At 42.4% G+C, this 16229-nt stretch overlaps 1 protein-coding gene and 1 pseudogene across 2 annotated transcripts in view; both read right to left on the bottom strand.

Annotated features, from left to right (window-relative positions):
• CSMD2 (CUB and Sushi multiple domains 2) overlaps positions 1 to 16229 on the bottom strand; it is a 579318-nt gene that overhangs the window by 511494 nt on the left and 51595 nt on the right. The window contains 1 exon segment of the mRNA XM_081055778.1: positions 6226 to 6442. Coding sequence (XP_080911904.1) covers positions 6226 to 6442 — 217 coding nt within the window.
• On the bottom strand, positions 6673 to 9773 carry LOC308500932 (large ribosomal subunit protein uL6-like; annotated as a pseudogene). Its single transcript has 2 exons — positions 9162 to 9773; positions 6673 to 6693 (listed from the first exon to the last, which is right to left on the bottom strand). The product of its transcript is annotated as a large ribosomal subunit protein uL6-like (transcript).

Here is a 16229-nt window from a genome sequence, read left to right as displayed (position 1 = left end):
TGCATTCTCTGGAAGGCTCTTTGTTCTTTCTTTGCTAATTTCCAAGCTCTTACAAGCTCCCCAGCCTTCAGGACCAGCTTCTACTCCCATTTCCCACCCTGATCCATTATGAGAAGAATCTGATCAGCTTCTATTGTAAATTTAATTTCAAGCAGCCAGACACTGCCTCCTGGCACCCTGGGATATCGCTGCTTGTGAATAGCTCCAGATGAAATGTGAGATGCTTTCAAGAAGATGGCTATGAACTCCTGCTGGAGAAACAGGGTCACTGGGAGATGAATGGCACCTGCACCGAGAACCAGCTGTGTGGTGCCTGTTGGCACCTCTTCATAGATGATGCCAGGTGCAGCTTGACATCACTGAGAGCTGAGGAGGAAACTGAGGCTTAGATGGGTTGACTCATTTGTCCAAGGTCACTAAAATAGGATTAGAACCCGGGTATATCAGATGCTAAAGGCCTGAACTCCTCCATTATCTACATGGGGACCTTTCAACCTTAGCACTATTGGCATTTGTATTTGGGGGGTGGCAGAAGAGCTGTCGTATGCATGGCGGGATGATTAGCAGTACCCCCGGCCTCACCCACTAGATGCCATAGCCCTCACCAGTTGTGACAGTCAAAAATGTTTCCAGACACTGTCACATGTCCCCAGGAGTTCAAAATCATCTTCAGCTGAGAATCACTGTTCTACCTCACAACGTTCATTGTTTGAGAGGGGTGTGTGTGTGTGTGTGTGTGTGTGTGTGTGTGTGTGTTTGCTTAATTGTGTTTTCTATTTTTTTCTACAAACATAGAAGTATTCCTTTTGTTTACATCTCATCCCAGTTCAAAATAGTTTACACATATTATGTAATTAAACCTCACCAAACAGCCTATGAGGTAGACATTGCTACACCCACTTCACAGATGAGGGTACTGAGGATAAGAGTGGAAGGGATTGCCAATGCCAAGTGGCCAGGGAAGAGCTGGAACTCAAACCCATGTCATCCACCTGGAAGATGTTTATTTCACTGCATGGCTCTGCCACAGTGCAACCTAGTAGGAGGCTTAACTCCCAGCTTCAAGGAGCTTTGAACCTAAGCAGGAGGGAAGCTTGTTGCTATCAACACAACCCATGAGAACGCAGCTGGAGAAAGATGAGCTGAAGGAGCTTGGGGACTGGGGTGGAGAGTGGACTCTTCCACCTTTCGCTGGAACGCATCCATAAATAATGTAAAACAGTGTTGGAAGAGAAGAAAAGGGAAATGCATTAAAAATACAGAGACAGCAGAAGCACAAAACTTATGCCTATCAAGTTATAGACCATAAGCACAGAAAGCCCTGAGGGATACACACAGAGAGAAACCCACTCTAGGCTTCTTGGTGGTCCTGCCCCACTCGGGCTACCACGCGATCAGTAACACCACCCACAGTGGATGACTCCACGGTCTGTAACCACATCTGCAGTCCCCTGACCTAAAAAGGCCTAATGGTGGAGCCACGGGGAAAGTGTCAAGACGGCACCAAAGCCCTCTGGAACAGTCCAAATTCCTAGGTCCTAAGAACAAGAGGGCAGGAAAACTGCAAATGTTTACAGAGCACTGAGGGATCTGCAGCAGGTGGCTCATATCCAACAACCCTGTAAGGCACATCAGTGTCACCTCCATTTTATAGATGAGGCTCAGAGAAGCCAAACCTTGCACAGGTCACAGCGCAAATAAATGGAGAACCGAGCTGAGTATAAATCTAGGCCTGTCTCCACTGTACCCTACTGTCTCCTAGGAAAACACTGGGAGAGGAGGTGACCTACCTGTTCAGCTAGACAAATGAAGGATATTGTCAGTGCAGCAAATCCCCTGCTATGCCGTGAGAACATATTTCATTGGAGACTGAAATTCACTGTAACCCCATCTGGCTTGTTCCCTGCTTCCAAGCCAGACACTGTGGAGTCATCCTCTACCCTTTCCTTTTTCTTACTCCCATTCCACAGTCCATATAAATCCACTCTTAACTCCGGGGACAACACGTTCCCATAACATCAAATAAATGGACACCATCTTCTCTCTTCATTGCTAAGGTTTAGGCCACCACAGTCTCTTGCCTGGCCTGGCAGTCAGAGATCTGGACCCCACCCCCGTGCATTTTCCACACTGCAATCAGATCATGCCCAAATGCTCAGCTTCAAACCTTCATTAGAAAGGTATCTACCATCGCTTCTCGGCCTTTTGGCTAAGATCAAGTGTAGAAAGGTATCTATCAAACACCTACAGCTCACATCTTACTTAGTGGGAAAGACTAAATGTTTTAAGATCAGGAACAAGGCAAGGATGTCCACTCTCACCACTTCTATTCAATATTATACAGAAGGTTCTGTCCAGTACAATGAATTAATTGGTACTAGATTGGGAAAGAAGAACTAAAACTGTTTTGATTTGCAGATATAAAAAAACTATTAGAACTATTAATAACAAGTTCAGCTAGGTCACAGAATACAAGATCAATACACAAAAATCAATTACATTTCTATATATTAGTAATGAATAATCCAAAAATAAAATTAAATTAAAAGTAATTCTATTCACAATAGTATCAAAAAGAATAAAAATCTTAAGAGAAATTTCCCATTCAAGATGGAGAGGCAAGACAACATGTTAAGCTCCCCTTCAACTGACCCCCTAAATACTCATGGAAATAATCTAAAGTATGTAAAAAGAGAGACTATATATGTCCATATTGGAAACTAGGAAAAAGAGACAGACACCTACATGCTACAAACACTAAGAAATTTCTAGAAGATGCAATGACAGTTAGACCTGATTAAGAAAAAGGCTAACTAGACAAGATGCTGACAGAGAAATAAAGTTTAAAATTCATTCTGAAGAAGTAACTTTAACCACCAATAGAATAGAAGTCATAGAAAAGGCAAAGAAAACTTACCCTGAAAACAGAGAAAAGGAACTAATAGTACTAAAGCTTAAAAAACAGACAGTATTAAGTATTATACAAATATAACATGAGAGCAAATATACCCGTTATCACCAAAAATATGTGAGTGAATTAAACTTTTCTGTTAAAGAATAGATTCTCAGGAAAGATTTAAAAATCCAACTATATGCTGTACTAAGAGGTACACCTAAAACAATGACATAGAAATATTAAAAATAGAGCAATTGGCCAAGATGAACTCAAAATGCAAACCTAAAAGAAAACAAAAGCAGAACCATTCGTACCAAAGTACAAGTTAAGGCAAAATATTTTGGGATAAAGATAATTTTTATAGTGAAAAAATATATAATTCTCCCTGAAGATCTAAAGTTTAAAAATACTTACATATTGAAGAGTATAGCATCAAAATACATTTTTAAAGATATAGGAATAAAAGAAGAAATTGACCAAAAAACAATAATGAAAATGTAAAAACAAAACACTGCTAATCCTTGACAAATATTGTTTAGACAGTAAATAAGAAAGTAGAAAAATTAAATAATATTAATAACATGAATTATTTTTACCCTTCAAAAACAAAATATATGTTCTTCTTAAATATTCACATGAGATTTACATAAAAAGACCTTATGTTGTGTGGGAAAAGTCAACAAATTCTTCAAAGTGGAAATCATGATCTGATCATAATGCAATACAACTACATAATAATTTATTAAGTATAAAAAAATTACTGGAAAATCTGAGAGAAAAAAAACAAAACCCTAGAGTCAAAGAAGGAAAAAAAGGCAATTAGAAACTCTTTCTGCAATAACGACTATCCATCAAAATTAATGGGATATGGTCAAAGTCATACTTAGGGGAAAATGCCTCTTAATGTTTCATTATCAAACAAAAATAATGAAACTAATTCAATTCACAAATTCAGCAAAAGAACCACATTGGCCTAAGGTGAATGGGAGAAAAGAATGAATAAAGGTAAAAGCAGAAGTCAGTAAGTTCTATAATAGGGAAGGAATAAAGTTCATGGCCCTAGAGTTGGAGTTTTAAAAAGACCAATGAAATAGCCAAACTTCTGGGAATACTAAATAAGTGAAAATAGAGAAAACACAAATGCAAAGGAGCAAACACAAGAAAAGGGAGGGGTGTGACCCCAGATACTCTGGGGATAGAAATATTGCAAGGGCAAACTATATACAATTCTATGCTGATACCATTGACAATCTCTATAACATGGATGATTTCCTAGACAAACATACATATAGAAACTGATTTATGAAGAAGAAGAAAACGTGAGGAGACTAATAACCATGCAGGAACATAAAAAATTTTGCAAAGACCCAAGGGTCCCCACCGAACACACACCTGCTACCCCCCTACATGCCCAAAGAAGTGCCATTCCACAACCTTCAAGGAGCGCGTATTCTGATGCTATGTGGACAGCCCTCTGGGGTCACTTCCCCCCCAGAGCCCTCCAAGGTGTGAGCTCTTCTGCTCTAGGGGTGCTAAGAGGCACAGCACTCTTTCCAGCCCTTCCCCCTAGCTGAGCCTGCATGCCCTTGGCTATTTCTGAAGTGAACGGAAACGAGCAGATCAGGAAGATGGCAGAGGAGGAATCCAAGCAGGGATGACCCAGTGAAGATACAAAACCTGGGCGCCTCCTCCTCAAACGGCTTGTCGGCCAGAGTGGGCAGTGCCAGGGCCAGGACTATAAACCAGGGCCTCCCCTGCCAGGGCCACCTCCTCAGGTCATGGAAACCCCCACCCTTCCAGGCCAGAGCAATCGCCACCTCTGGTGGGTCTTCTACACGTCACTCCCAGAGCCAGCGAACCCAAGGGTCAGAAAAGAGAGATCTGATCACACATATGTGGACACTGCTTTTCAGAGCACGGAAAGCTGGAATAACTCTCGTAGGCAGAATTAGAGAGTTTGCCTCCGACCATCCATACCCCCGCCAAGCAGTCCATTAGCCTGATTGACTGTTTATTTCATTCGACATTCATCAAAAGTCTATGAAGGTGCCCTGCATGGTGTCACCTGAGCTCAACATCTGACAGGAGGATTCCTTCCTGTGACTTCACCCAGTTTCATGGTTTTAAGCACTATCCAGTCTCCCAATGTTAAATCTCCAGCCTCGATGTCCTTGAACTTTAACCTCACATATTCAAGTCCCATTAGCATGTAACCTTCACAAAGGCAGCAGCTTTGTTTTGCTCACTGCTATCTCCCCAGCACCCAGGCCAGGGTCTGGAAAATACTAGGTGCTCATGACATATTAGTGGAATGAATGAGGGAAAGGGACAGCAGTCCCTTCATCCACGGTTCACTGAACACCTACTGTGTGCCAAACCTCTGCTGCAGGCCTGGCAGCCTCACCTCTGCACTGCTCTGAGAGGACAGGGAGCCAGAGAAACAAGCACTGGCGCTGAACTGCCAGTGTTGTTTGTGACCCTGCTCCAGGCATCTTACACAAAGACTTAAGGTCAAGGATTTGGCAGGGAACCTCTCATTAGTGCACCATTCATTAGTACCGGGGCTGCCCAGGGCCTGGCTGGTAAGCCATGAACCCTTTGGCTTCCTGGGAGCCCAACGCCTAGCAGGCAGGACCAGGCCAAAGCTTGCAATGGAGCACAGCAGGCCACCGTCAACAAAACCCAGGCCACTCTGGGACCTTTACACCTACCCCAGAAAACTCTGCCCTTTCTGCAGAGGTGGTAGCTTCCATCCCTGTCTCCCTCTGGTACAGAAAAGCAGTCTCCCCTTCTCCATGGTTTTCCATTCCATCAACTGAGACGGGGTTTGAGAGAGTGGGAACTCCCCCAAATTCCTGATTACCCACAGCCCAGGCGCAATGCAAGGCAAGTTCCAACAAAGTATCGATGGTTTCCAAGTACAGGATGCAAGACACAGTTACTATTCGCCTTCATCTGATATCCAGTGGGCCCAAGAGGAGAAAATACATTTCTGTGTGTGCAAACAATCCACCCCGACGGATACGTACATATACAGCCACATGCATGCAAAACCAGTTTCAATGGAAAGATCTGAATTTCTCTTTAACACTTTTATATCTTCTAGTGAGTCTTCCCAAACGTCTTACTCATTAACCTGGCCTACTGGGTGCTTCTAAGCAGGACAAACAAACTGGGAAACATAAAGACAGCAGAGGAGTTGAGGGCGGCCTTCATAAAAAACAGAGGTCTTTGTTGATGACCATACACTTTTCACCCAGTGGGTACTTCCTCTCAGCGAGCTTGGCTCAGGGCCAAGCTCTTCGATACAGGGAAGGGGGAGGTGGTACCTGGTTCGCAGGTTCTCTGGCTGGGGTGGCCCATCAAACACCGACAGGACGTCAAAGTCCTCTTCCAGGGCAAAGGACTGGAAGACAAGCTGGATCCTGTGCTGGTCCTCCGCGGTGATGGTCCAAGTGCAGTTGGCATAATTGGGGTAGCCATACGGGAACCCTGGGCTCTCCACTGTCCCATTGGGACCCTGCAGTTGGAACGTGCAGTTCTGGCCTGGGAGAGAAAAAGGGAGCAGTTCAGTGAGGCTAGAAGAACTCCTAGATGCTTCCAGAGAGACAGGAATAACATGTTAGAGAATCATGAACCCGCTTTCCCAAGCACTTCCTCTGGGCCAGCCCTGTGCTTGGCACAGAGGAGGGGAAGATGGGTGACTGACGCTAAGTACAAGTGTGCTGCGCCATGCACTGTCCAAGTGATGACATGTGTATCGTGGTAGTCAAGCCTCAGAACGACTCTGTGAGACTCTGTGAGGTGGGACAGTAAAGCTCAGAGTGTGAGCAAAAAGGCAACCAGGACCATGCACTTCCCTTTACAGCAGATGCCAGAATGACTATGGCAATCCTTCTCCATCTTCCATAGCCTCCTGACTCTTCTGACCCCTCCTCTCAGCTACCATCCTTTCCTCTCACTCTCCACAGAAAATAAAAGCCCTCCGTGGGGATCCCTGGTCTTCCCAATTCCAAAGCCATCTAGCCCACGCTATCTTCCCTTGTCCTACGGAGGAACCACCATTCCTTTTATCTAAACATAATACTTGCATGTGCCCATTGGATCCCATCCCTCCCTCCTCTTGAAGAACCTTATACATGTCTCTCTTGTATACGCATATGTTAACATGTTTGTTACCTCTCCACTAGAACCTTCCCATTTTAAATGTGCTCCAAGAATCTATCATTAAGAAAACAATCCCCACTCCCCTCCTCATCTCCCTCCAGCCTCATCTCTGGCTTCCCTTTCAGTCAAATTTCTCGAAAGCACAGTCTCTCTATAATGTTTATCTCCGTTTCCTTACTTCCCACTCACTCACTGTCCAGCCCCGTCATGCCTGCCTTCTGCTCCCACTAACCTACCCCAACAGGTCTACTAAGGTCACTGATGGGTCCAGCGGGTACTTTCTAGTCTTCCTTTTAACAGAGCTCTCTTTCAGCTGCTGTTCACACTCAGCCTCCTTCTGGAAACACTCCTCTCAGGCCAGAGGTCTCTGACGTCACCGTGCATGTGGCTCGCCCGAAGCCCTGGCTAAAATGTACATTTGGATCCTCAGCACCTGAATGGGGCTGGACAGTCTGCTCCTGCAACTCACTCCCCAGTGACGCAATGATGCTGCTACTAGGAGACCTCCTCATTGCTCTTCCATACGGAAAAGGTCTACCAGGGTCTCTGCATGTTCTGGCCCTTATTCACCTCTTAGCCTTGTGTCTACTCGCTTTGCATCAAGCCCCGCCCTTCTCAGTCCTTTGTACCCGCCACACTCTCTTACTGCACAGCCCCAGGACCTTTGCACGTGTGGTTCTCTCTGCCTAGAACACTCTTCCCTCCTTTCTTGGCGTATTTATCTTTCAGATCTCAGTCAAGTGTCTCTCCTTGACTAGGTTAAACCCCTTATTATGTGTTCTCATAACACTGTATTATTGATTATTGTATAAATATCTCTCCTTGCCAGGCTTCATGAGAAGACAGATCCTACGTGAGTATTCCCATTTTTGAAGCCACACACCAAGCTCAGTACCAGGCACATGATAAGGTCTCAGTAATTAAACGTACTGCTTGTATTTATTGAGGATTTGGTTCGATACGCTTCTGAAAACTTTACATACGTTAACTTGTTTAATTCTCACGATTATGAATATCATCTCCCTTTTACAATGAAGAACTAAGGCAAAGAGAAGTTAAGGAAGGGGGCCCAAGTCACAGCATTACTCACAGATGGGATTCAAATGTAAGCAGTCCATTTCAGATCAACCTTCTTAACGATGATGCTAATAAGCAGACTCAATGCTAACTTTTTTGAAGCCCGCTTTAGGGAAAACTGACAAAGGACAGTTAATCTCTAAAATGACCTTAATATTGAAAAAAAAAAGTCTTAACGCAGAGTCTCCCATTAAAAGAAAAAAAAGTTAAGTTCTTCTGAATAAATGCCAAATAGGTATTTAATAAAACAAGACGTGTAAAACTGATTAAAATAAGCATTCGGGACTAGAAAAAGAATATTTCCTTAACCACAATGGCCTACATCACACTTATGGTGAAACACCTGATTAAGATCAGGAATGAGACAGAAATGCTACTATCACCTCTGAGATTTCACGCCTTATTGGAAGAGCTGGCCCATGCGACACAAGAAAGGGAAATGATGAAGAAGCCAGCAAAAATATGGTTTGTAGATGATATGTTAATATACCCAGAAAACCCAGGAGATTCAATTATAAAGCTATTAGAATTAACAAGAAATTTCAGTGCAGTAACCATATGCAAAATAAATATACAAAATCAAAAACATTTCTATATGCCAGTGACAGACAAAAATATAAAGAAAACAGGTGTTTATTATGCATAAAAGAAATAGAAATAAAGTTAATAAGGAAGATACAAGCACTGTATGAAAATAACTTTTATAAAGGGATAAAATTTTTTGAATAATTAAAGAGACATAGCATAATCTTGAGTGGGAAGACGAACAACTGAAAGGTTAATTTAGAGTATTAACCTTTTGCAAAGTTATTAAAAAGTTAATTTATAAGCTTAATCAAATTCCGATAAAAAATTTGATGACCTGTTTTAAATTTAGTAAAATAATACCTAGGTTTAACTGGAAAAATTGACAGTCATAGACAATGCAAAGATTTTATTTATTTATTTATGTATTTTTTCCAAATCAATACATGACTTTTATTGCATCTTTAAAATATCCTAAATAAGTCTGAGGAATCACTCGACATCTTGGTGTTTCTCTGGCTGGACAACTTAGACCTAATTCATGAGCCTGCTGAACTGTTCCTTTTTCAGAAACATAGATGCCATCCAAAAATTTTCTGATATCCTTGTTTTCAACTGTTGTGGCTTGTTGAATCAAAGCAGCTGAATTTGATACAAGGTCAATATCATTTCCTTCAAGAATTAACTCATCTTTCTGAACTCGAGATACTGAACAAGCAACACCTGACCTCATCCCAACCCTGCGGATGTATTTTTCACCCAAGACATTTCGGATTTCAACAGGAGAACCATTCTCCTGAATAACGACTTTGATGGAGAAGTGAGCACACACAGACTTCATCTTGTAACGGACACCCAATGTAACCCTTGATCGTGTTCTGTACGTGACTACATAGTGCGGACAATAGCCAGCTCCTTCCTATCTCCCCACCATTTGTCCACCCAGAGACTCTTCTTCTTTCCAAGGAGACTGAGCTCTACATGGATGTGATTGAAGTCCCTCCGCAGGGTGCCTCTGGGACCCTCCCCAATAACTGCGGTCCCTTCAGAGTGATGGAATGTCCACAGTCTGATTGCTGAGAATGGTCTTCATCCTCGCAGGGGATGCAGCAAAGAGCACAAAGTTTTTAAAAAGTAGTAAATATAGTCGTCTTATCCTACAAGATACTAAACAGAATCACTAAATGACGCTCATGAAAATGGTGTGGAGGTGGTCCAAGAGGGGACAGGCAGAACATGAAACGCTATTGCAAGAATCGCCTTAATACACATAAAAAGTGAAATATGTGTAAGACATTAAAAACATCAATGAATATAAGACCTGGTCTTATTTCAGTATAGTATAAGAAGACCCGGTATAATATAATATGATATAATATAATATAATATAATATAATATAATATAATATAATATAATATAATATAATACTGGGTCTTATATTAAATTTTGCTCCAAAAGACACATTAGAGCTGACGGTTTGGCTAGGTCTTGTTTTTGGGGAAACACGGTATGCAGAACTTAGTTAGGTAAAAGTCTATATGAAATTCATTTTCTCCCGGTAGCCAGGCCCTCTTACCATGATTCAAACTAAATATTGTGAAAACCAAATTCTCTTTTAGCCACCAAAAAACCATGCGCAGGTAAAGTGCAAGATATGTTGACTCTTGATGTAACATTAAAAATAAACCTTATAATAAATTAAAAAATAAAAAAATAAAAACATCAATGAAAAAAGAAAACCATTTTTGTAGGGTCAACTAATTAACTGTTTGGGGATAGAATTATATCCTCAACTCACACCATACACTAAAATACATTCCAGAAGGAATAAAGCATTCGAAGTTTTAAAAAAATCAAGCCAAAAAATAATTAGAAGAAATGTAGGCATATAATTAACTATGATTTTTCTGAACATAAAAGCTGTGGAAGATACTACGAGATTGATAGTTTTATACAAAAAGTACTGATCATTGTATGTCCAAAATAGAATCAAAATCAAAAGGCATATAAAAATGTTAGGTAGAAAAGTAATATCCTTAACATAGAAAGAACTTTTACTAACCGACAGAAAAACAACAAGCACTGTAATTGAAAAGCTGCACAAGGTCTTGCACAACTTAGTTCACAGAAGACCTAAGTGGCCCAGAAACCAGAAAAGTATTCAACAACAATAACAATGAAATAAAGCTTCTATCTCCACAAAGGAGCCCCCTCGTTCACTTCCCTAAACTTCCCCTCTCTGGCAGCAGAACCAGATCTATTCAGCTCACGTTCCAAAACCTGCCCAGTGGTGTGACTGTTATCATGTCATTCATTTACTCACGCATGCATTCATTCATTCATTCATTCATTCATTCACTCATGCATTCATTCATTCATTTATCCCTCTAGGTTAGACCCTGTGATGGGCCATGGGGTTCAGATCACAGTCTAGACATAAGCAAATACAACCCCATGGCAGTACCCTGCTAAATGGGGTGCACAGAGGGATTCTGGGGTCCAGATCCCACAGGAGCCACATCTTAAGGGCTAGCCTCATTTGTGTCCTGGACATCAGTTGATCGCAGCGTTCAGCGCCATCCCAGCTTCCCAGACTGCTGCTTTGGCTCAGCCCAGCACAGGCAAGTGAAAGGGGCTCAGAACTGAGTCCGGGGAAACATTTTCCATGTACGGCAGACAGGAAAGGTGACAGAGTAGGGAGCAGGGAGGCAGGCAGCATGGTGGGAGGAGAACCAGTGGGTGATTCTGTACAGGAGAAGGTGACCTGATGAGCTGAGCACCACAGAGAGGCTAAGATGAGGGTCTTGGAGAAGGTCACACTGTCTGATGTCTAAACCGTCTCTCTGGAGTAAGACTGCGGAGAGCGGGAGCTTTGTCCTGGCTCCTGCTTCATGCCAATGCCTCGAGTTCAGTATTTACTGAATGGATACACAACTTTCAGAAAAGGCCGGTGGCTGGTGGCAAGGTGGCCAGAGGTAAAGGCAAGACTGGGTGGTGAGAAGGTGGAGGCCATTATATCTTAAACAGCCATTTAAACATTTTTCTCAGCGTAGAAAATTTGGAAAATATAGGCAAGAATAGAGAAAAACAGGAAAGATTAGAATCTCACCTTCCTTCCTGAGGCAACTGCTGTTAATGTTTTCATTTCTATTTTTCTAGGTTTTTCCATGCGTATTCCACATTGGTGAGATAATGGGTATATAATTTTGCATGCTCTTTTTTTCAGTAAATTACTCTTCAGTCAATAAAGTCGATATGCACTTTAATATGCATAGATATGCATATATGCAACACAAAGGTGATAAAGAAGAAATAATCTCTCGTCTCTCTCCCTTCCACCCAATCCTAAATCACTGAAGTTAACAGGCAGGTACGTGTCGCTCTGCAACCTTCTCTTTCATGCAAACAAATAGACACATTCCAGGAGAATTTTTATTATTTTGTTTTAAAAATGCGATTGGAGTTTAGTTCATTTCTCTGCAACTCGCTCTTTCACTTAACAATCTATCAAGGACACCTTCCAGGTCAGTAGATACGTATCTAACTTGTTTTTTATATAAATGTGTAATATTCCACCGCATGGATGTATCTCAATTTATTCAACCACTCCCCTGCTGATAGCCATTCCGGTCATTTCTCGCTTTTCTTTTGCAACAATTCAGTAAACATTATAACATAAGCTTTTCCCCAAGATATTGAATCCGTTGATAAGCAGCATTTTACATGGATACACAACATTCCAATATATGGTTATACTAGAATTTACTCAACCATTCTCCTATTGCCAAATATTTCAATTGTTGCTGGACTTTTTTTTTTTTTTCTGTTATAAATAAGAGCTGAACTCTTAGTGAGGTCTTGTGACAAAATGCTGGTCAGTGCAGTGGAAAATTCTTTTCCATGGCCAGAGTCCCAGAACAAATGTTCATTTTTGCAGTAGTGGCATCCAACTTTCGTTTCAGGGGGTAGAGGGGTATTGTCCATATTGCGCTGGCTGACCTTGGGACGGGCACTGTTGGAGGTGGTTAGATAGAGCTGGAAGCCTGACTCCTTTGGAAGTCTCCCTGAAATCAAATACATCTTAATGAGTTGAGAAAGTTACACCCCAGAGCAGCCACTCCAGATTGAAACACTAGTAGAGTCCGAGCCCATGCAAAGTGGCTAAATGTCCCTTCATGCCAATGAAATGCTGAGTTTCTTCCAAGAAAAAGGCTACCTGATCTTCACTTCTCGTAGCCAGCTTAGCTTGCTGCCCTGTAAGCGGGAATGCTGCTAGAGACTTTCATCTGAGGGCACCTTGCATTTCTTTTTCGGTTCCCAGGATGGTGTCTGCCTTCTCTCACCCAGGTAAGTCAGTGCAGCTCCCAAACGCGGCCAAGACCCAACGCAGGCTCAAGAACAATCCTGGAGAACTAGACTCTTCAGGTTGTTGTCCATGCATTTGTTTTTGGATGATTTCCCAAGGACAGACTTCCAAAAGTGCAGGCTACTTGGTCAAAGGGGATGATGTTTCTGAGGCTTTGACTCTGAATCACCCAAATACTTTCCAGAAAACATGCACTCATTACATTCTCAACAGCCATGTGCAGGAAGGCCTATCTCCAGACATATTCACCAATCGTTGTACCTTATCTGATTGAGAAGTTTTGGCCTATTTGATAGGTGTGAAAAAAAATATGCTACCTTGTTTTATTTAGCATCTCTTTGTGACGCAGATTCAACAATTTTTCAGATTTTTCCTAATGATTTTAAGTCCTCCTCTTGGGGACTATCTGATGAACTCTTTGGCTCACTTTTCAATGTGGTGTCTATTTTTTCTCATGGATTTACACATTGATATCTCTGTGTATCACATGCAGTACATGTATACATTTTGTAATCGTTTTGGCCTTTTAATTTTATGCTGTTTGACATACAGAGGTTTCTAAATTTTATGTACCTAAATCTTCCATGAGTTCTTACTGTTTTTCTTCTCAACTTGTACGAACTCTTCGTAGAATCAGGATTTTACACTTGCCATATTTATTGCAAATATCTGTTTTCTACCAGCTTAGGTGCTTTTGTTTTGTTTAGATTTTTCATGATCCAGTTTGTACAGGCAGTTACATTTATCTGTCTTTTTCTTGGTAATATATTTCCTTTTTCGATGTTTAGAAAGACTTCTCTCTGGTTTCTCATCTCATTGCACAGAAAAGCCAAAGTCCTTGCTGTGTCTCCAAAGTCCTACCTGCAGGGACACCCGCTGCCCCTGACCTCCCATCCTGGCTCTCATCCCTTCATCCCTATGATAGGCCATGCTGCCTCCTGGCTATTCCTGAAGCCCACCACACACACACCTGGGACGCTTGCATTTGCTCAACCTTCAGGCCAGAAAGCCCTTCCCCCAATGCTGTATGATCCACTCCCGCACTTTGTCCGTCTGAGTCAAGTATCACCTCCACAGAGACGACCCTAAAGAAGCAGAGACCACCCTAAAGAAAACCCAAGCCTCCCTCCCCTCAAACCACGTGCTCCAGGTTCCTGCTTTATTTGTCTGCACAGCACTTAGCACCCTCTGACAGATACTTTCCTGTTGACTCTCTGTCTCCCCTTGCCCCCCATTAGAATGCAATCTCCAGCAGAGCAGCGGGGTGGGGGAGCAGTGCCTATTTTGTTCTCTGCTCTCTCTCTCCAGCATCCAGATCTTTACCCACACACAGCAGAGGCTCACAGAAGAGTTGCTGATTGAATGAACGAATTCATGGATATTAACTGCCCATCCAGCTCTCCTTGCTCGGAACACGCTCTCTCTCTTTCTCTCTCTAGTTCCTTCACCCAGCTAACTCCAGGCACTTTACCACTGAATGCCTCCTCCAGGAAGCCTTCTGGAACGCTCAAGACAATGGCAAGTATTCTTCCTTTGCCTGCTCACCCTCAGTGAATGAATCAGTGAGTTAGTAAATATCACTGCCTGCACCAATGATGATCCAATGATGTGTTTATGTGGCTTCTCCTCCAGTAAACTCCTTGAAATTTTCTTCTCTTTATCCCACTACCTCGCTCAGTTCTTACCCAGAGTAGACACTCAGTACATATGTTTGGAAAGAATGGTAAGAGAAACGAGTTAATTTTTGTATAATACTCAGATCACACCTACTGACTTCATTTGTCTGTGTATTTATGGTTTCTCCTGGAGATGCCTGGAGACTCGACAAAACGTCTTGGGTTCAAATTTCCATTTGGCCACCTAATATTTGGGGGGTAATTTATATAAACTCTTTAAATGTTAGCTTCAGTATCTTTAAAATTAGCACCCACTTCCTGAATGGTTTACAGATTAATGTGAAAATACCTGGTAAATTGCTAAATGCCCAGTACAGTCCCGACACGCTGTAAGTGACCAATAAATACCAACTAATCTTTCAGTAAAGAGTTGTACTTTTCTTTATATAAGTCTCAGTCACATCTTGTTAAGGTTATTCCCAGACATTTTATGCACTTTTTGTTGCTCTAGTGAATGACATTTTTCCCATTACTTTTTTTCCTAGCTGGTTATTACTGATCTACAGAAAACCTATTGATTTTTAGACACTCACCTCGCATCCAACTGGGTTCCCGAACCCTTATGAATTCTAAAGATTTCTCAGTTGATTCCCTTGGGTGTTTTAGGTACACAATCATCTTGTCAACAAATAATGATAATTTTGAAGAGATAACTCTTTTGAGAAGTTTGGCAGGAAAATTCAATTCAATTCTGCAAATATTTATTGACTGCTAAGGTCAATTTCGGACAAATTTAGTCGGAGATGCCAGTGGGACATCCAGACGGAGATGGCCAGAAGGCAATTAGGGCTGGAGACTGGAATTTCGGAGCACAGCCTGGGCTGGAGACATGGGTTTGTCAGAGCCATGCAATTAATGAAACGGGCCTAAGAGGAAACACAGAGGACAGCTACAGATGCAGGGTAAGTCATATGCCCACTGAACATGTCTCACCTGCCACATGGAGAGCCAACTGTGCACCTCAACTCTCTGACAGGACTCTGGCCCAGCTCCGTTCATGCCTTCTCCCATCTTGTCTGGACAGATGGGAGAAGCAGGGGTCAAACAGTATCTTTGGCCCTGCAATCACCCTTTAGGAGCGGGCCAGAGGGCACGGTCACCCAGATGCTGGCACTGAGCCCCATCTTAGCTCCTCTCCCCTGCACATCATGCTTCGGTCACACCAAATAGCTCATCATCTCCAAACACTCCAGGCCCTTCCAGGCCTTTACCTTGGTCCTTCACCTGGAATGCCCTTCTCCTGCCTCCTCGACCTAGCAAACCTATTCCCAGATTCAATTCACATAGCATCTCCTCTGAGAAGTGTTCCCTGTTGTCCTGGGCAGCGATACTCATGTTCTCTCTCTCTCTCTCTCTCTCTCTCTCTCTTTCTCTCTCTCTCTCTCTCTCTCTCTCTCTCTCTCTCTCTCTCAACAGCTATCCACCAAATTCCATGTCTCTTCCTTCCCAATCTGTACCATTCAAAAAAACGCCAAAATCACCTGCCACTCTTGCTTAAAATCCTTCCATGTTTTTTCCAGA

This window comes from Rhinolophus hipposideros, assembly GCF_964194185.1.
Source record: "Rhinolophus hipposideros genome assembly, chromosome: 8".
Classification (NCBI taxonomy): Eukaryota; Metazoa; Chordata; class Mammalia; order Chiroptera; family Rhinolophidae; genus Rhinolophus; species Rhinolophus hipposideros.
Note: the sequence above shows the minus strand (reverse complement) of the source record. Positions and strands in the feature narration are given on the sequence as shown.